Source organism: Zingiber officinale, chromosome 9A (assembly GCF_018446385.1).
Source record: "Zingiber officinale cultivar Zhangliang chromosome 9A, Zo_v1.1, whole genome shotgun sequence".
NCBI classification, from domain to species: Eukaryota; Viridiplantae; Streptophyta; class Magnoliopsida; order Zingiberales; family Zingiberaceae; genus Zingiber; species Zingiber officinale.
Window position 1 is genome coordinate 6,373,071 of NC_056002.1, and position 21,315 is coordinate 6,394,385.

Genomic DNA, 21,315 nt, shown 5'->3' on the forward strand with positions numbered 1-21,315 from the left:
CTCTCGATTTTAACGATGGTGCTCGCCGTTTTCCGCTCGTATTGCTTCGCCGCTCGCCTCTCGATTTTTAACGCCGGAGCTCGACGGCACGGATATTTATAGCCGGCCGGCGCGTCGATCTTTAACGACGGAACTCGTCGGTCTTCGCTCCGGGATTTATAGACGCCGGCTCCTCTCGATATGCTAGACGGTCTTCGACGCGGATATTTATAGCCGGGCGGCTTTCGATCTTTAACGACGGAGCTCGTCGACGCGGATATTTATAGCCGGACGGTCGATCTTTAACGACGGAGCCTGTCGGGCGGATATTTATAGCCTGGGCCACGCGACTCGATCTTTAACGACTGAGCTCGTCGCGGATATTTATAGCCTGGCCACGCGTTTCGATCTTTAACGACGAGCTCGCCGGTCTTCCGCCGGATTTATAGACGCCACTGCCTCGATTTTTAACGTGAGCTCGACGCGGATATTTATAGCCGGCACGGCCGATCTTTAACGACGAGCTCGTCGGCGCGGATATTTATAGTCGGACGGCGCGATCTTTAACGACGGAGCTCGCCGGCACGGATATTTATAGCCGCGCGACTCGATCTTTAACGACGGAGCTCGTCGGCGCGGATATTTATAGACGGCCTCTCGATCTTTAACGACGGAGCTCGCTCGGTCTTCCGTCAAGATTTATGACGCCGCCTGCCTCTCGATTTTAACGTCGAGCTCGACGGCGCGGATATTTATAAGTTGGCTCGGCCTCGATCTTTAACGACGAGCTCGCTTGCGGATATTTATAGCCGCGGCGCTCGATCTTTAACGACGGACTCGTCGGCGCGGATATTTATCCGTGGCGCGGCTCTCGATCTTTAAAGACGGAACTCGTCGGGCGCGGATATTTATAGCCGGCCGGCTCTCGATCTTTAACGACGGAGCTCGCCGGTCTTCCGCTCGGATTTATAGACGCCTGCCTCGCTCGATTTTTAACGTCAAGCTCGACGCGCGGATATTTATAGTACCAAGACGGCCTCGATCTTTAACAACGGAGCTCGTCGGCGCGGATATAGCCGGTCGGCCGGCTCTCGATCTTTAACGCCGGAGCTCGCCGGCGCGGATTTATAGACGCCGGCCCGCCTCGATTTTCGTTCAGCCGCCTGGGATATTTATAGTCGCCGGCCGACTCGATCTTTAACGACGGAGCTCGTCGGCGCGGATATTTATAGGCGGTCGGCGCGCTCTCGATCTTTAACGACGGAGCTCGTCGGCGCGGATTTATAGCCGGTCGTCTCGATTTTTAACGCCGGAGCTCGACGGCCGGATATTTATAGCCGCCTGCGGCCGATTTTAACGACGGAACTCACGGATATTTATAGTCGGGGCTTTGATCTTTAACGACGAGCTCACAACATGGATATTTATAGCCGGCGGGCGCGCTCTCGATCTTTAACGACGAGCTCGCTTGCCTGATATTTATAGCCGGCCATGATATTTATAGCCTGCGACTCGATCTTTAACGACGAGCTCGTCGGTCGCGGATTTATAGACGCTGGCTCGTCTCTCGATTTTTAACGCCGGAGCTCGACGGATATTTATAGCCGGCACGGCTCTCGATCTTTAACGACTGAGCTCGTCGGCGCGGATATTTATAGCCGGGCGGTCTCGATCTTTACGACGGAGCTCGCCGGTCTTCCGCCCGGATTTAGCCGGCTCTTCTCTCGATTTTAACGACGGAGCTCGTTGGCGCGGATATTTATAGCCGGCCGGCGCTGCTCGATCTTTAACGACGGAGCTCGCCGGCCCGGATATTTATAGACGGCCGCGGCTCTCGATCTTTAACGACGGAGCTCGTCGGCCTTTTAAGCCTAATTTGACAACGCCACCGCCGAACCAGACAGGGTCTTGGATCGAGCCTTTGCTGCATAATATACCTCCCACCGAGCACTGGGCCTTCGCCGCCGAGCGCTGGTCTGAGCATAATTACCTCCCACGAGCGACACGGGCCTTCTGGTTTTATGCCGATGCAAGGATATTGCACGCCCGGCCGGGCCTTCGTCCTTGAGCATTTTGCTCGAATAATTTACCTCCGGCCGAACGGCTCGGGGCCTTCGCTTTCGAGCTAGGGGCTCAGCTAATATACTCCCGGCCGAGCGGCACGGGCCTTCCCATCGAGCTCTTGGCTCGGCTAATACACTCCCGGCCGAGCGGCACGGGGTCTTCCCATCGAGCTCTTGGCTCGGCTAATATACTCCCGGCCGAGCGGCACGGGGTCTTCCCATCGAGCTCGGGGCTCGACTAATATACTCCCGGCCGAGCGGCACGGGGTCTTCCCATCGAGCTCGGGGCTCGGCTAATATACTCCCGGCCGAGCGGCACGGGGCTTTTAGCTCGAGGAACTATAATAAATCTTACAACGGAAAAGGGATAACTGAAGAACTGACCTGCCGACCAGCGAGGGTTCTGACCCAATTTCTCGACTCCCGAATACCCGTGGAGTGATGAAGAATATATATACTTGTCGAAACTCATCATGGCTTCCTCGTCGGACCGATATCGGGGCAGGAGTTACTCCCACTTGAGTGCTAGTCGGACTCTTATTTTGCCCCCATTTCTAATGCTTCTCCGGTCGTTCCTCCTGGGCCGCTCAGATATCCGCTCAGCTTGAGCCTTCGGTTTCTGTTGCTCCACGAGCTTAGCTGCTCTTGCCTCAATTAGAGCATCGAGTTTCTCCTGGGAGAGCGTCACGGTGAGGTCGCCCAGCTTCGTCCATCTATTCGGCTCGGATACAAGCGCGTTCCCACAGACGGCGCCAATTTGATCCTGTCCGAACCAGGCTCAATGGACGCTGGGGATGTGGCGCTCCCTGCTGGATCCTCGAGTGCTCCGGCGAACCTGCAACAAAACCGAGCCAGAGGGGGGGTGTCCCGGCGACGGCCCTCCGACGCTCAAGTTAGGCGAAGGAATAAGAAAGTGGCTTAGAAAATGGAGACTTGTGTACCTCCGGTTGAAGAAATGGAGGCCTTATATAGACCTCTCGAAGGAGCTTGGGCACACCAATCGAAGCGATCACCTGCTTTCGACCATGCCTAGGTGTGGGCCTGTCAGAAGGGCATACATAAGACCATACTGCTACTGTATCAACCTTTCCGTGACGTGATGGTGGGGCCTTTAATAGTGTCATCTTGCGTACAGTCTAATCATCATGCCTTTGCTGACATATCATATCCCGAGCCGAGCGAATAGGCCGCTCGGCTAACCACTGTTCCCTCGCCACGATTCCGGCCGAGCGGACACCTCCGCTCGGCCATTCTGTCCTCGGCCGAGCAGACACCTCCGCTCAGCCATTCGGCTCCGGTTCTTCTGCTTTGGCGTTGGAAACCCAAACCTTTGGCTGGGTAATCTCTGGTTCTGCTCGAACGGGACCCCATCTGTGGGTCCCCCATTCTTACCGCCGGATCATCCGGCCAGTCAACATAGTGGCCAATTTTTTTTATTTACCCAAATGAGAACCCTAGTTTTAAAACTATCAAAAAAGAATACTAAAAATAGTGTTATTCCCTTCCTGTCACTACTGCCAACCTCTTAAATCCCCTCTCTTTCACTCGTTGTTTTCCAATATATCCCTTCTCTCCATAATTAAAAAGAGTTTGATATTTTCTCATATCAGGTCTCACGTGGCTTTGATATTTTCTCACATAAGACTCAGCGTGGGCCTGATATGGTCCTATATCAATTTAAGTGTTGGTCTGATATTTTCTCATATCAGGTTCATCGTGGATCTGATATGGTCCAATATCAAGTCCAGTATAAGTCTAATATTTTTTCATATCAGGCCCAACAGGAGATACATTAGAAAATAGAGAGGAGATTTACGTGATTGATAAAAGGGATAGGAAAAAAATAATATTAATTCTAGTACTCTCTTAAATAATTTACAAAATAAGATTTTTTTTTAAATAATTAAAGAAACCTGACCGTTACTTTTACATGAAAAAAAACCGTTCAACCTTAGCTTAGTATTAAATATATATGTACATTTAAATTTATTTATTTAATTTAATAATTTATGCAATAGTATTTATTTACTTGACTTTGTGCAAAACAAATATGGATAACGTCTTACTTTTAAATTAGTAGACACGGCTTTTTATCTATATAGGTAGAATTTTAAAATTATAAAATATAGTTTTAAAATTATCACATCGTATACCCCTTCTTATTTTATCCGTATCAATCAACTAATGTTTTTTTTTAGCAATCGGAATCAATTTCGCTTTATACCGAGATAATTAAATTTTAAGTAAATCAGTCAAATACTTTACTCTATGTTTTTAAAAAATAAATTTAGATAAAATTAATTGATGGATGAAAGATTGATATAAAGCTAATTCATATATATTTGATTATCTCTTCTGAATATATTCATATTCTCAAACAAAATTTGATGTTTGATATATTAGTTGATTTTGTTTCAAATTAATTGATGGACTAAATGACCTCAGATTGATATGAAATTAGTTCATATGTGTTCATCTATCTCGTCTGATTATATCCATGCTCTCGAATATCAATATGACTTAATATATTAATAGTAATGATTTTTTGAACATGAATATATTTAAAAAATTTAATCCGTATTAAAAAAATTCCATTGATAGACCAAGCTGCATCAGATTAATATGAAACAAGATCCTATGTATTTGGCTAGTTCCTTTGATTAAATTCATACTCTTAAATATTAATTTGACCGAATATATTAACAATAATGATTTTTTGAACACAAATTAAAATTTTCAAATATACTCGTGTTCAAAAAAATCATTACTCTCAATAAATTTGGTCAAATTGACGTTTGATGACATAGATATAATCAGGAGAGGTAGTCAAACATATAGAAACTGCATTTATATCAATTTCATGTCATTTGATTCATCAATCGATTTTGAACAAAATCAGCTAATGGATCAAACGATCTTGAATTGACATGAAACTAATTTCTATATATTCGTGTATCTTTTTTTATTATATTCTCTCGAACCTCAATTTGACTCGATATATTAATTGAGAGCAATAATTCGTTTAAACATAAAAATATTTAAAAATTTTAACCCGTATTCAAAAAATCTAGTTGATGGATCAAATAATTTTAGATTAATATAAAACTAGATCCTATGCTTTCGGCTCGATTTAGTTCTCCTGATTATTTTCTCAAATATCAATTTGACCTAAAATATTAAGAGCAATGATTTTTTTAAATATAAATTAAAATTTTCATTTAACTAAAAGTTAAATTTAAAAATAATTATTCATCTAACACTGAACCTTTATCTTCTATTAACTTTTAACTTCTATTTCCAAACCCTCAATATTTTAACACCTCATTAATTTTCAAATAATCTCTATAAAAATCATTTTTAATTTTTTTTAAAAAAAAAACTCTACCCAACACTCAGCCTAATTGCCTTTTAACAGTTGTTCACGCCATCTTAAAGCGTACTGAAGTGAATTACCACATGTAACTCATGAAAATTATTTAATGGGCGAGAATAATAAAGCCGACCGGCCCAGCGGTCCACTGTCAACCGGGTCAATTTTCTGGCTTATTTATATGACACGTCGAGTTATGAATATTAGGCCACTGGGAACGTGCTCTTTCTCACCGTTTCTTCCCCGCGGTTTAATGGTTCAAACTTCAACGGTCAACATTCAAATCAACGACAGGCCTTTCTCTTTCAACGAGCCAAAATTATATAAACACTCCATAATTACCTCCATTTCTCCCACTACTCTACTTAAATGTAGCCAATAATTCAATTCAATTCAATTCCGATCCTCATTCATTGATAGATTTGGCTCGATCATGGCCATGCCATGGAGGAGGAGGAGCCGCAAGCCCAAGGCCAAGCCGGCCGCCGATCTGCCGCCTTCGACGGTCCCGGAGATCGCCATCTCGCCGCACTTCCGGTGCCCGATATCACTTGAACTGATGAAAGATCCGGTGACGGCGTCCACCGGCATCACCTACGACCGGCAGTCGATCGAGACGTGGCTCGAGCTGGGACACGCCACGTGCCCGGTCACCAAACAGGAGCTCCGCTCCGACGTGCTCCTCCCCAACGTCGCCCTCACCAGGATGATTCAGTCCTGGTGCGAGGCACACAGCGCCCTCGGCGTGGAGCGCATCCCCACGCCGAAGGTCCCGCTCTCCGTGGCGCAGGCGGAGGAGATCCTCTCTGGGCTCGCCGACGCCGGCTGCAGGCGCGACGCCGGGAGGTGCGGAGAGCTGGCGAGGAGGGTGAGGGCCCTCGCGCGGGAGAGCGAGCGGAGCCGGCGGTGCCTCGAGACCAGCGGCGCGGGAAGGGCTTTGGCGGCAACTTTTTCGGCGTTTTCGGCGGAGTATTTTGAATTCCCAGAGCTTTTGGAGGGAGTGTTAGCGGCAATGGCGGCGGTGGGCGCGGCGGCGGTGGACGCGGAGGCGGCTTCGTTTCTCGCGGCGCCGGAGTCCTTGAACGTCCTCGTGGAGATGCTGAGGCACGGCAGCCTGGCCGCGCGCTTCAATGCGGCGGTCGCGGTGAAGTCTCTGCTGGCCGCGTCGAGCAGGGCGACTTCGGAACTGGTGTCGGCGACCGAGGGGATGGTGGAGGCGCTGGCAAAACTCGTGCGGGAGCCGATCTCGCAGCAGGCGATGAAGGCGGCGCTGGCGGCGATCTACTACATGGTGAGCGAGGACGAGAGGGCGGCGGAGATGGCGGTGGAGCAGGGAATAGTGCCGGCGCTGGTGGAGTTGCTGGCCGAGCCGGAGAGGGCGATGTGCGAGAAGGCGCTCGCCGTGCTGGACGGGTTGCTGTGCTGCGAGCGAGGCAGGGAGGCGGCGTGCGGGCACGCGCTGGCGGTGCCGGCCCTAGTTAAGAGGATGTTCCGGGTGTCGGAGGCGGCGACGGAGCTGGCGGTGTCGGCGCTGTGGAAACTGTGCGGGGATTGCCGGAGGTGCTCGAGGGAGGCGCTGCAAGTGGGGGCGTTCCAGAAGCTGCTGCTGCTGCTGCAGATCGGGTGCGGCGAGAAGACAAAGGAGAGAGCAACGGAGCTGCTCAAATCGCTAAGTGGGCATTGTTCAGGGAAACAGCATATCGACTGTGTTGATACCGTGGATTTTAAGGGAGTTATCAAACACGTCTAATCATATCACTAAGATGTTCTTACAAAAATCTTTTAAAAGATAATTATTATATAGGTTAAAATCCTCTCAATTCAATAGTATGTTAGCTCCATGGATGGATACAGATACAGATGGTATTCACATAAATATTTATTATAATAGATTTTAAAATTAATTTTCAACGTATATAAATATATTTTATTGAATATCGGATCTCTACTAATATGGTGTTAGGATCGAAGTTAAAAAGATTAGTTGATGTGAGACTAACAGGGTCACATGACTCGACCGAATAGTCCAATCGATCAAATATTTTGTCTCATAGAATCTCAAGTCATCTCAATTCAATTCAGAACCTAGTCTAATTGATCGGATCTTTTATCCAATCAGATTCCCAGTCCTCCCGGCTCGATGAAATCTCGAGTCATCTCAGTTCAATTCAGAACTGAGTCCTCTTGATCTGATGAATATACTAAATGTACAGCTCGACCAGACTTCTTATCCGAGCGGATAAGGACTCTGAATCCTTAAGATGGTCAACATTCCTTAGTCGACTTAATCTCGTCCGAGAATGAGGCCCGATCAGACGTTAAAGGGGATTCGACTGATCTACCACCAGAGCGTATTAATAATCTATTAGCCCAACGACCTAATATTCCTTTTTGACATTTTGTGTAATTGTTGTCCGAAAATCAAAGGAATATTCTCTATACAATTTGTACGGTGGGAGGTTCTAGCATACAAAGCACAAAAATGATGAATCTATTTTAGAAAAATTGTCATAATGTTAAAATAGTTGGCCCTTTTTTGAAAAGGTGTTGATGTATGTGCACAAAAGAAAACCAATACTTACTATATAAGGAGTCTTTTTCTAAAAACACATGCACTCAAGGTTAAGCATTGGTAGTTCGCTACTCATTTATATTATATATCGCATTTCATGTTCTCCCTACCTCTTGCCCTAATTTGAGGGTTGGAGAGACCACTCTCTAGCCCGATTGCTAATGTTTTATTTCCTCTACGTTCATTTTTGATACACAGGACCGTTCAATGCACCTTTCTCTAGTTCGAGTCTTCACACTCAATATCAAAACCACCTAATCAATGCATTATCTGTCTCACTTTCAGATTAAAAATATCTTTTGTATAAAGGACATTAAGTTAGAATAAATACTTCAGTGATTTACCTCCTTTTAAAATATCTAGAGCCGAACGATTCGAATGTTTTATGGTTTTTTTTTTAAACAATTTGAACCGTCTGGAAGCAAAAGGATGCAAAACAGGCGATCGATTATTTTCAATAGGCCGGCTCACACGCATGCATGGATTTCTTCTATGAAACAAGTCCATGCAGATTTGACGTTGAACACGTGACGGTTGACTGTAGGAATTGCAAGCTCCCAATAACTACTTGGGCGGTTGGGAACTTGAAAGGGATCGATCAATCGATCGATCGGAACGAAGACGAAAATGTCAAGTGATTAAATCGTAGAGGTAAAATGTGTTTTGTGTCTGTTTTATTAATTTCGCAAATAATATTTTTCATTGTATTGTATGAAATAATTTTTTAAAACGCGTAGGGTAAGGATCTGCTTGCTTCAGTGGATAATTTGACGGGGCTGGCCGGGCAGACTGGTAGAGTTAGACAGTTCGGACAGGGCAGCTCGGTCGAACAGGTTCTAAGATTAGGCGAGCGAGCTAATTCGGCTATTTGGTTGGTGCATGCGATTGCGAGCAAGCTAAACAAAGCTGGTTCGTAGTTCTTAGTCGAGTTGGGTGGATCAATGTGTCAGATGGTCGAGTCACTTTAAGTAGATTGACTAGATAAAGTAATTAATAGCAATTCGATTGGTTGGGTTGGTTCGACCCGCTAAACTAGTTGGACATATTGAGGGCTAAAAGAGGTAAGCCATTTATCCATCTATTTTTATATTTTCTAAAATTAAATAAATAAATAAATAAATAAATAAAGGAAGAGGAATTTTTAGATAAGGGGGGCGAAGAAAAGTATATTAATGAGAATAGGGCAATGAAAATAATAATAATTATTGGTCAAAATATTTATTTATTGACTATAAGTCTATAATTATACATTGCAAATTGCTAAGAAAGTTGGTCATCGAAACCCTAAATCGTGCAAGAAACCAAAACAACAAAAAACAAATGAGTGGTCTCCCGATACGGAGTTGGATCATTTAGTTACTGGCACATCAAGGGACGTCACTGTGGATTGGACATGAGTTAAATCAGCTGCATTCAACCTCTCACTCCAGCTAGAGGCTAGAGCTCACTAATAGAAATTCCACAGTCGTCGTCCGGCGTTGAACGACGACTTCCACTCATGGACTTGGGCTCCGCGGGGCGGACTCAAGTTATTTAATTTGGACAAAAATCAAGAGCATTTTTTTTCTAAATTACCACGTCAGCCATACTTTAAATTTTTTATATCAAAAAAAAAACATCTCACTCCATCACACAATCGTCCTTAAATATACTGTCCAAACTCCTGATAAAGTCAGTCAAAAATACTCTTTCAAATGAAGGTTAGAGCAGTTTACATGCGTTCGGAGAATACTGAATAGTGTATTATATCATTTTCACGATCACAAAATAAAATAAAAATTGACGCTCCAGTAATTTGTACCCATTTAATTTCTCTATAATTATCTTGTGCGTCGTGTTTGACTAAAACTAGCATTATGGTATCCGTGCAAGAACTGTCACCCAGTATCTGGGCTAATCTATCTAAACAGACGTCGGCGTTGATTTGACAAGTCAGGAACGATATCGACACGAGACTGACTCATGCGGTGGCTCGATCGATACGTTTTATGCCTCCGCGACTTGGATTTTTTTTTTTTTTAATGCATCCAATCCAATGCGTCTACGTTGGCACTCACTTTCTTGCTTGTGAATGGATCGTGTACGCCTTGAGCACCGGAGGACTTGTGAAAAAGATTCGGCTGTCAATTATATGGATGACAACACAAACCTAGATTGGCAAGATATATATGTTCAATAAATTTGTCTAGTCAGAAAATCTGGCTGTTAATTATAATATATATATATATAATTAAAATATAAAGATAATATTATTAAAATATCTTTAATAATAACTTACAAAATGTATCTTGATTGTCAGATTCTAATCCTTTAGTATTGCCCATATATGTTATGAAAATTTGAATAGTTGCTTAAAAATCTTGAAATATATTGAGAATTGTGAAAGGCTGACCTACACAAATACAATAACAACAATAATTAAATTTTATTATTCTACTAAATAGGGTTGACCATATAAATTCTTTTATATGCTATATTTTTTATTATGTCCATCGTCTATACTTAAATAAATTTTATCTCATTTTATTATTACATATTATTTTAAATATGTATCTTAGAGTTTTTCTCAATAGATACAATTTCAACTTTTTCTCTAATATTTTTATTTCTTTTATGTTCATCCTTGTATATTCACACATCTATCTTAACATCCTCATTTATGCAATTTTCACATTCTATTCATGTGCTTGAGTTATAGCTCAACATTCAGTTTCATATAACATAATATGTCTATTATGGTTTTGTAAGACTTTTTACAATCATATAAAACATCTAACATTTTTCTCCATTTAAATCTTCTTGCTTATATTTTGTATAAGATATCTCTCTCAATTTTTCTATCGTTTTGCAAAAATAATCTTAAATATTTAAAGTTGTCAGTTTAAGTCAACTCGTCATTTTCTATCTTAACAATTGCCCCATTACATTTAATATTGTTAAAAATAAATTTCATATATTTTGTGTTTATTCTACTAAGCCTAAAATTTTTCGCTTCTAATATTTCCTGCCAAGATTCTAGTTTAACATTTACTCTTTCACGTATTTCATCTACCAAAATAACTAAAACAATATCATTTACAAACAATATGCATCACGATACTGTCTTAAATGTGTGCAGTGAGTTCGTCCATAATTAGTATAAAAGGATAGAGACTTAAAGTTAATGTAACTCTATCTTTATTAGAAATATTTTAATTGCTCCACCTGAAATTTTTTACTCTGGTTGTTACATATTTATACATATTCTTAATTAATTCAATATATATTACGCCAACCTCTCTTTTTCTAGAATTCTCTAAATAATTTCTTTTCAAAACTTTATAATAATTTTTTAAAATCAATAAATATCATAGGCAAATCTTATTTTTCTTCTCAATATTTTTCAATTAGTTATCTAAAAAAATATATAACTTCTATCATCGACTTTTCAAGCATAAACACAAATTAATTTTTGTCACCATGATCTTATTCCTTAATTTTTTTTATTTTTTTTTTAAAAAAAATTATAATATGACTCATTAATTTAAAACTCTTATAATTTATATAATTTTTTATATCTCTCTTGTTCTTATATAAGGGAACTAGTATTAAAATAATCACAAATACATCACTAAAATAATCACAAATACATCACTAAAATAATTGAGCATTTTTTTTTTATATATTTTCATGGGATATAGAAAACAGTATATTTCAGACAGAGAGGTCATCAAAAACATTTAAATAGAAAGACATATACATTAACAAGTGATAGCTAAATCACACAAATAATTGATGTTAGCAAGTGTTTCCAAACACGGGCTGAAATTGAATTGGTAAATCTTTTCATTCTTGATTTAACCATCTGACCTTGACTGAGCATCTGGTAAATTCTTCAACTTTCTCTGAAATGATTTGGGACTACTAATTTAAAAGAGAGAATTATTATTTATATGGACCAGGTGTATTGCTTTCACAAATGTACTCGAGCCCGTAACTAAAATAATTTAGAAACAGTAAGTAGCCTTGCAATATCCTCCCCTGCTCCAAGGTCCGAGTCATTGTTCTTGGGAGAGAATTTACAAAATAGGTTTGATGTAATTAACATTTGAGCTGCCTTATTGTCAATTGAAGAGTTGCACAAGAACTGAAATGGCCAAACTATCTGATATTCCCACGGGATCATGGATTGAATCAAATGGGAGTCACGCCAGAGTCAGAGAGAGACTACATAGTCATAATAATATTGATCATTAGATTTTTCTCAGACAACATTATTCTGCACAAATACATAGAAACATTGCACATCATGAGATGATCATAAAGTTAGAAAAATCTTACCGTGAAGCTCTTCAGCAGGCTCGGTGGCACTGGTGGGAGTTCATCCTTTTTGTTCTCTAGCTTGGAGATAGACGTTAAGTTAAAGCTGTCAACAAGAAGTCATGTCACCAATTCGATTAGGAAGCGTGGACAATTTGAGAATAAGGATGTAGATTGTTCTAGATCAAAGTGAAAGTAAAAAAACCGCATTTCACAATATTGCACATGTAGCTACCAAGTCATCCACTAGAGATCACTAAGTCCCAGAAACTGCAGAACAATCAATTAGTTGCACAAACTGGGGAGCATGTGAATCACAGAAGATTACACGGGCGGATATAGTAAATAAGATAGTGAATCAAAACAAGTTAGAAAGTTCAAGCAGCTAGACCCAACTAAATCTTGTAGTTGGTCGTTTCAATACAATCATAGATGATGTTAGTAAATGAATCCAACGACTAGCGAAAAGATGCCTAGTACTATTTTACCAGTAATTATTTCCAAATTGCTGACTACAGTTATACTAGCAATCTATGCAATCACAAATAATAGATGCACAATGCAGAATAGCAACATTCCTTTCAGCTTGATTATAAACTTAGGGCACAACCATGAGATTGGCAGACTAAACATGACTACTGGAAGATATATCTGGAAATAATATCTGAATGTGATTCTTTCTAACTAACAAGCCATTTAAATTTGAATAACTGACTTAAATGTGCAACCAAAGGTTACCAACTATTAGACAAGAACAGTTATCCAATCAATCAATAGCATCAGAAATTAGACAAAAGTGCATATTTTTCATATCTTAGAATATTGGGACTCCAGAAATTTCAGCTTCTTGTTCTGCAAGATTGAAGCATTAGAAAAGGGATGTATTGCACCTTCCCTATCTCAATTAAAATTCTACATTTGAATAGCTATATTTTCGAGAGTATATTTTTCACTTCATGGCGCGATTTGAATTATACTAGCAAATACTTAAAAAGGAATATTCCGTGTCTTGTACATTAATCTCAAGAAGCTTAAAGATTTATCTATGCAACAAAAAGATAGATGGCAAAGTTATTAACAACTGCATGTGCATATAATCTAGCAAAGTAGGTAACTTTTATGTATCTTGCTCAACTTCCAGAGCACAAGTATGCGCACATGACTCGTGCACATGGTAAGCACTAATATGCCATTGTCACAGAAGTAAATAAAAAACAGCATCAAGTAAATAAAAATTACAGAATATTCATATGAACTCACGCAGAAGGACATCTAACAATTATATAAACAAACACCAGTCACCTGCCATTGGAAAGATTTGGTGATTCTAGAATCTTCTCCAAGTACATGTTTTCTTTTAGACAGTCAAACTTGGAAGCCGCCTAGAATTTAAATAAAATAGTAAAAAAAATCCACAACTACATCAAATTCTATTTGGAAATGCAATATAGCAAGCTAGCAAATGACAAATACAAGTTTAAAAATTCAAAGAGATATACAGAAATTGATGGAAGAGCAGAAGAATGCACTTGCAAATTTTTCTAATAACGAAGTGGTTCCACAGCAAAACTCTAGTTTTTAAGATTCTATGTCTAACTCTTCATACCCATTCGAGATGTGACACTCTCACACTGCCACTCTGAGTTTACACACTGACACCCAGATTGATCATATAGAAAAAATTTGGAAAAAAAAGTCCAGTACCTAAATTTGTACCTATGTAACAACCAATCTATTGAGCTTTACTCTTGCAAATATAAGAGAAAGCAATTTAAAAATCAATTAGCACAATAATTAAAGAAGTTTCACCAGACTTGATTATTCATGTTCCATGATGGAAAGGCTAAAAATGATATCCGGCAAATGTTCAGATGCTTCCCACAAGGAATCCTTTTTGCAAAAGATGTCTCCCAGTAATCATCTCAAGGAGATTAGTGAATTAGATGGCTTAGCATACCTATTCTTCATTCTGAATAACTTTGGTCCACAAAGATAATACAGAGGTGAAAAAAAACTAAAGAGTTTTGCACTATCAAAGGTACTAGATTAGAAAAAATTGATGAATCAATGCTGGCTAATTGACACTACAATAGAAATAATAACTAAAGGTAATTCCGATAACCTAAGAGAAATAAGAGGTATTGTTCATCAACTCAAATTGAAGAAACACAATACAGAGGGTGACATAAGGATAACTGAGACCAGAGAAGGGTTAGCAGTAGGCAATGAATGGTAAATTTTTTATTATTTTAATTAGGATCTGATAAAAAATTAAAATTGTGGCCTCATGACCCCAAAATCATGGACCTAGGATATAATTTTAGTGTGTAAAAATAGAAGTGTGATGGTCAAGAGATTTAGATATTTACAATAAAACAAATGTTTCACCTAAAATGCTTACAGTAAAGTACCAATTTTCATCTTCTATAATCTCCAAAAAGATGATTAAAGAATAGGTCATCATGTGTACTCAGGAAAGAGTTCCAGAAGCCATTTATTTTGCTGTGAGATAAGTTGGCGTATACTTGTCTCATATGATTTGCTCCAAGCAAAAAAATTCAAAAGTTTCAGTTTGCCAAGTTTGCAAGTTTCTTATGTCACTCTTATGATATGCAATTTGATTTTGTCAATTATCATCTGGTGAGAAGGGAACATAGTATAACGACACACTTTATCTAATACGATCAGAAGCTGAAAGGAAAATTTTAAATACGTACAAAAAAAAATATATCAATTTCTTTGCCTACCTTTGTATCTTGCTTGTTATAGGTATGCCCCGTATCTTCTTCAGAAAAAAATTCAAAAAGTTCAAGTGTTCCATCTCTACCAAATTCCTGCAAAATTTAGGGTTACATTAATTTCCATTGATTATGTGAGTAATAGACAACAGAATTATAGATTGATCCAGACAGATAACTTACCCTATTCAACCCTCCATTCACTAGCAAATTTGTGACTGAGGAGCCCTCATCAGCATCTTCATTATGATATGAAAATAAAGGACGGAAATCCATTTCTTGAAATGAGCTGGATGGGTATCGGGATGGAGATTTGATTGTCAATTGTTGCTCTGAATAAGAAAAGGCATCTATCTGAGCCTATTAAAAACAATTTTAGACTTTCAATGTTTGTTCTGGTTGTGCTAACACATGTATCTAAGCATATGAAAATTGTTATTATTACAAACATCTAAATTGCTGTGTTGTTCTTTGTCAATATGAAATATTATGTTATGGTAACAAGAATATATATAAAAAAATGGAATATCAAACAATAAATTGATAGATCAATTTTGGGTCAATGAAGAAAAGTAATCCACAAAAACATACACAGATAATCAGTGGCTATAATCTAAGTCTGTTTGATTGAAACAGTATTCAACTTCTCTTTAAGGAAGTGGTGAAAGCTACATTCAAAAAAACAAAGAGTTTTGAAGGTCTGAGAGAGTTTAATGTACGATATTAGTATATGAACTTCATTGCTTTATCATACCCATATAATTAACTACACATTCAGCAGCAGCATTACTAACTGTCCTTTCTTGAAAAGGCTACTTAAAAGCATTCGTGCAACTAGTATCACAAAAATTAGCAGGCAACAAGATATTAGCACTGACACCAACAACACTGTCATAGAAAGAGAAATCATACAAAGATCTTTCAATACTGTTACGATCACTCACGACAAGGTTCCTCTTAAGATGATTGATGACAAAGGAATGGTTTCATGTTTATTTACGAAATAAAATTAGCTTATCCAGTCTAGTACTCTACGTTGCACTCTATTAGGATTTAGGAAACCGCAAGACTCGTCCCATGATGTACAAAGTTACCTGAAGAAGTCAAAATACATTTTTAGTTATGATATAAAAAGACAAATCCGAAAAGAACGTGAGATTTGTAAATAATGGATTTTACTTTGGAGGTAGAGTGCATTGCAGCTTTCTTAGCAAATCGAACGCATAAATCAGCCGATCAACTTATTGGCACCATCTAATTTCTTTGGGTTTTCCACCAAACACATTATATTCCCGAATGTTACAAACAAGACTTGGGGTAATTCTAATCCAAAATAGAACTTGCATAGCGCATTAATTTCCAGATGTGCAGATAGCGAGTGAGTGAAATATTTTTTTACTTTGGCCGATTGGATCCTCTTAGAGATTTCTGAAAGCTTTCCCCGCTCCTCAACTACCTGAGAAGCACAGAAATAAGGACATCATGAACAAATCTGCAAATAGATGGCACTGCGAGGTCAGAAGGAAGAAAGAAAGAGAGGGGAGAGGGAACCCGTAGGGAGATGGTGTCGAAGATACGATCGGAAGTGCGTTGGAGGTCGAGAAGCGTTCCGACGAGCTGCCTGTAGCTCTCCACGACGTAGCTCTCGCGCTTCCGGTTCCCTTCCTCCTCCGACACCCGCAGCATCTCTCTCTCTCCCTCTCTCTCTCTCTTCCCCGGTTGGACCAAGAGAAATTGGAAATGGGCTGTAGAAGTCACGAACAAAAGAGGCCATTAATGGGCTGAGTTGTTTTTTGGAAAGAGCAATGATATGCACAAGGAAAAAAATTCAAGGAAAACCTCAACGATAGACATATAAAGTCATGGCCCACCATTTCACTTTTTGTGGGTCCCATCATTTTATGTGTTATTCTTGAGGTTTTCCTTGAATTTTTTTCTTTGTGCATATCATTTTTCTTTTGGAAACTATAGTGTAGCAAAGAGAGTAGAAAAGACCATTTGAGGAGGCAGGATCTCCTGGATCAATTTTTTTGATCTAGGAGATGTGTCACTTATATTTGTGGTCATGATCTGATTGTACATAGTTACAATCTCTTCTTGGATTCATCGTCCCTATCAGGTTATAGTTTTTGTTCGGAACAGCGGTCGGAGGTCGCTCGGAGGACATCCTCGCTCGACGCCCAGTAACCTGACCACTTATCCACCACCGGAGGCCTTCGGGCGGCCTCCGGCCGCCCGTTCCAAACAAAAACTTTAACCTGGTGAGAACGGTGAACCCAAGAAGGAATCGCAATCATTTGCAGTTGGATCGCGACCGCGATCCGATATTAAATACAAATGGCACATCTCCTGTACCATAAAAAAGTGGTCCAGGAGATCTGTGCTCCCATTTGAGTAAGTTAAAATTTTCATCTCGGATATCCCCAAACTCGTAATTCATCAATCATTAGACATGTAGAATCTCTACCAGGTTTTTTTATTTCGTATATTTTTTTTATATTCTAACAGATAAAAATTATAATTAAAAAAATAGAATAATAATAATAATTTACTATAATTTCATAACCACAAAGCTTGCTTGATAGCATCACATTCTACGACCCTGTCGAGCCCGTTGCAATATGTTAATTGTAGCCCTGTCATCTCCTTTGGGCTAGTAGCCCCATCTTATTGACATTCTATTAATATCAATCATTCATGTCAGTCGAGGGGAGTTGAGGAGATATTTTATCCATAATAAGTCGGAGGACCATACTTATGTGGTTTCGGCGTAGAAACTTAGATTGGTTTCATTTGTTCATTATAGTGATGATTGTTTATATCACTTACACCTTCACTAAGCTTGAGAGGTTACTCCATTAAGATTGTGTCAGATTGAGTGTGGTTAGATAGAAAAATATCTTTTATTATCATCGTTTATCGTTTGAAGTTCAACCTAGTAAATTTCTCTGACTTTTTTCGATGATTAATTGAAACATTTTTAATTGGGACGGAGGATGTCGACACAAGTTGAGCTTATTGCATCTCAACATCTTTTGTCACTAGCTCAAATCTATTTTAAAATTGGTTGATCTCTATTCATAATTTATCAGAAAGACAATGCTTACTTATATATAAAATCACTTATCTGATAATCTTAAACTGTCGACTTAGTAGATAGTTGATTCCCAATTTATTCTGAGTTCTTTCGAGACGTCGCTAGTGGTTACACAAGCTGAGCTAATGTCGAATACTCGAGTGTCAGTCGCCTAGTGCTCCTAGTGTCGAGTCAATGAAAATGATGTCGAAGGCTTGGGACGGACGTCAAACAAATCCTGAGTCTGAGTCCGAGTGGGTTGCGTGAGGAGCATCTGTAGGATCGAAACGAACGACTTTTAAAATCTTTTCAGAAATATGAGTATGCAGCGAAAAACTTAAAATACGAATTATAGAGAGAAAAAAGACACTTTTATTTTTGCTTGATTTGTAGTTCTGGGACTACTATTCCAAGACTCATTATTTCTTGAACCATTTTAATTGGGCAATCCACTAATTTATCTCCCAAAGAACTTTTGGACAGAGAAGTCGAATACAGGAATAAAGAAAATTTAATACACTATCCTTTCTTATACAATAACAATAATATATAATTTAAATTGTTATACCAATACCAAAAAGTAGAGGATGAAGAAGAGTATCGTTGTTGAAGCAACATTTAGTATAGTTATTGTGTTTATGAAGAGTGGAGCACTTAGAAGAAGAATAGTAAATGATGATTTAAGCTACTCATCGAATCTTGCTTTTATATTGTATCCGGGGCACCTCGAATGATCTAGGGTGCCTCAAGTGAAACTCATCCAATTCGATGCAATCTCTTGTCTTGATAAATTTTCTGGTCCAGGGCGCATCCAGATAACCTAAGGTGCCTCCAGATAGTCTAGGACGCCTTTAGATAACTTAGGGCACTTTCAGATCACATAATGCGCCTCTCAATCTCCGAGGATGATTTTTCACTCTAAGTTCTTGTAAAATATGTTAGTCAAAATAAAAAAATTACCTGGAGTTAGCACAAATATATATTTATGAATTAAACCATGTCTTACCAAATGAGAATCTAATCTTGTTCTCAACTTAGATTTTTAAGTTGAATCTAATTGACACTCGTCCTCACTGGATCTTTCTTTTTTAATTGCTTACCTTACTTACCATTTGCATAATGACTATACTGACGTCTAATCTCCTGACCCAACAGGTCTTTCTGTCATATGTCTCATTTGGACTTCAACTAATTGTCTGATTTTGCTGACTCAATTTAACTTCCTATCAGATATTTGATCCTCTCTAATCTATCTGAGTTTCCTGTTAGTTAACTGGTCCTTTTGATCTAATTAGATTTCAGTTTGATGTTTAGTCATCTAGACCTGTCAAGTTCTTCAAACATATTAGATCACAAGTAGATTTAGAACTTCTAACATCAAAATCTTCTAGTACTCTTTGCACCAACAACATCATCCGAAGAATAAAGAAGTCAAATCTTACAGTGAGTCAGACCTTGTAAAATAGATTTATCCTCTCCGCCGACGTTAAAAGATTACTATTTTTCAAAATATAATGAGGAAATCATGAATACAATCTAACATAGATTGGCATAACAAATTAAACATATATCTAAATGCTATCACTCATATCTATCAAATAAAAAATTACATGATCAAACGAAAGAGAAAGAAATAAGGGAGTGAAGAAAGAAATCTTTCTCTCTTCTCTGCTTCGATCTTTCTTTTCTGGTTTTGTACGAAGAATTAATATTGCTTCTTCTGCATTTTTTCCGGGATCTAGCTTAGAAGTATCTTGCTCATGTATCACCACTACGTACGTGGATGAGAACATCCTCAGGCATGTGTCACGTATGCATGCAAAGCAACAACATGATGTGGTGGCATTCCAGAATTCATGCAAAGCAACCACCCGTTCAAAGCAACATGTGCAAGGTGGGTGATGTTCAAATGGCATACATGTCCAACATCCTTTGCAAAGCCCAATAGCATTGCAACGTGCACTACCAGCACATACATGCAGGTCAAAAGAGATGTCTAACAAATATTGATTGATCGAGATGGACATATCATGTCCTGATCAGTCGGATGCATGCAACAGCCTTCGTATAATAAAAAAAATTAATTAAGTTTATTTATATTAACTAAGAAACGGAAGAGACTTATATGTCCGTTAAGAATTAATTTTTTTATTTTATTATAATAGATTTATCATTATGGGAAAGCGTTCACACAAAAATACATTTAGGGTTGTACAATTTGGACCCTAAATTCACACCTTCACTCTTAATGTTACTTTGTGAAATTAATAATCCATATTTTCATTCATATTTTTCTAGCACATATTATCAAAATAAATAAAAAATAAAAAATTACATGTAAAAACTTCTTCTCTTAAGGATTTCTTTTAAAAGTTATTTTATATAAATAAATTATTTTCTACAAAATAAATAGACCGTAGTTTGACTTTAGGGTGCGTTTAGTTCGGGGTTATTCTTGATAACCTTAGTTATCCATCCAACGTTATCAACAAAAACCTTGTTTGGTTTAGGTATTCGATGATTCCCGAGTAATGTTCCATGCCCGACACGTCAGCAAAAGGGTCATGAAGCCCGGAATCGGAAAACCTCAGAAAACTAAGATTTTTCTTGATTCCGGGGTTAACGAATTTTTTTTACCAAAAATACCCTCCGATAAGAAAAAAGAGAAAAAAATGTAAAAAAAATATTAAAAAATGTTTTAAAAAATTTAAAATTTTTAAAAATAAATAATTTTTTTAAAAAATATTTTTTAAAAAATATATAAATTTTAAAAATTAAAAAAAATTTAAATTTTAAAAAATTTTAAAAAAATTTTAAAAAAATTAAAATTTAAAAAAAATAAAAAATTTTAAATTTTTTTTAAAAATTAAAAATTTATAAAAATTTTAAAATTTTAAAATAAAATAAATAAATAAAAATTAAATTTTAAAAAATGTAAAAAAATATAAATATAAATAATATAAAAAATATAAAAACATTAAAAAAAACACATAAAAAGGTAAAAAAAATATACAAGAAAAAGAAAAGTAAAAAAAAAACATAAAAAAATAAATAATAATAATAATAGTATTATTATTATTATTATTATGTATAGTTGATTTTGTAATTGAGGATAATACGGTAAAATATGAAACTAAGGTATTCATTAAACCCTTCAAACAAACAAGTTTTTGTTGCATTACCTAGTTTGAACCAAACAACATTTGATTATGCTTTAT

General features: G+C 38.2%; 2 protein-coding genes across 2 annotated transcripts; one reads left to right on the forward strand and one right to left on the reverse strand.

Annotated features, from left to right (window-relative positions):
* The first annotated feature begins 5,754 nt into the window (after positions 1–5,754).
* On the forward strand, positions 5,755–7,282 carry LOC122020389 (U-box domain-containing protein 21-like). The gene has a single exon (XM_042578308.1). It carries the CDS (start codon positions 5,846–5,848, stop codon positions 7,160–7,162), a length of 1,317 nt encoding a protein of 438 aa, XP_042434242.1. The 5' UTR covers positions 5,755–5,845; the 3' UTR covers positions 7,163–7,282.
* A 4,609-nt stretch (positions 7,283–11,891) lies between these two features.
* LOC122020607 lies at positions 11,892–16,764 on the reverse strand. The gene is made up of 7 exons (XM_042578606.1): positions 16,573–16,764; positions 16,421–16,477; positions 15,205–15,381; positions 15,031–15,117; positions 13,586–13,665; positions 12,305–12,389; positions 11,892–12,190 (listed from the first exon to the last, which is right to left on the reverse strand). The coding sequence occupies exons 1-7, from the start codon at positions 16,705–16,707 to the stop codon at positions 12,158–12,160; spliced, it is 654 nt and encodes a 217-aa protein (XP_042434540.1). The 5' UTR covers positions 16,708–16,764; the 3' UTR covers positions 11,892–12,157.
* Positions 16,765–21,315: the final 4,551 nt, after the last annotated feature.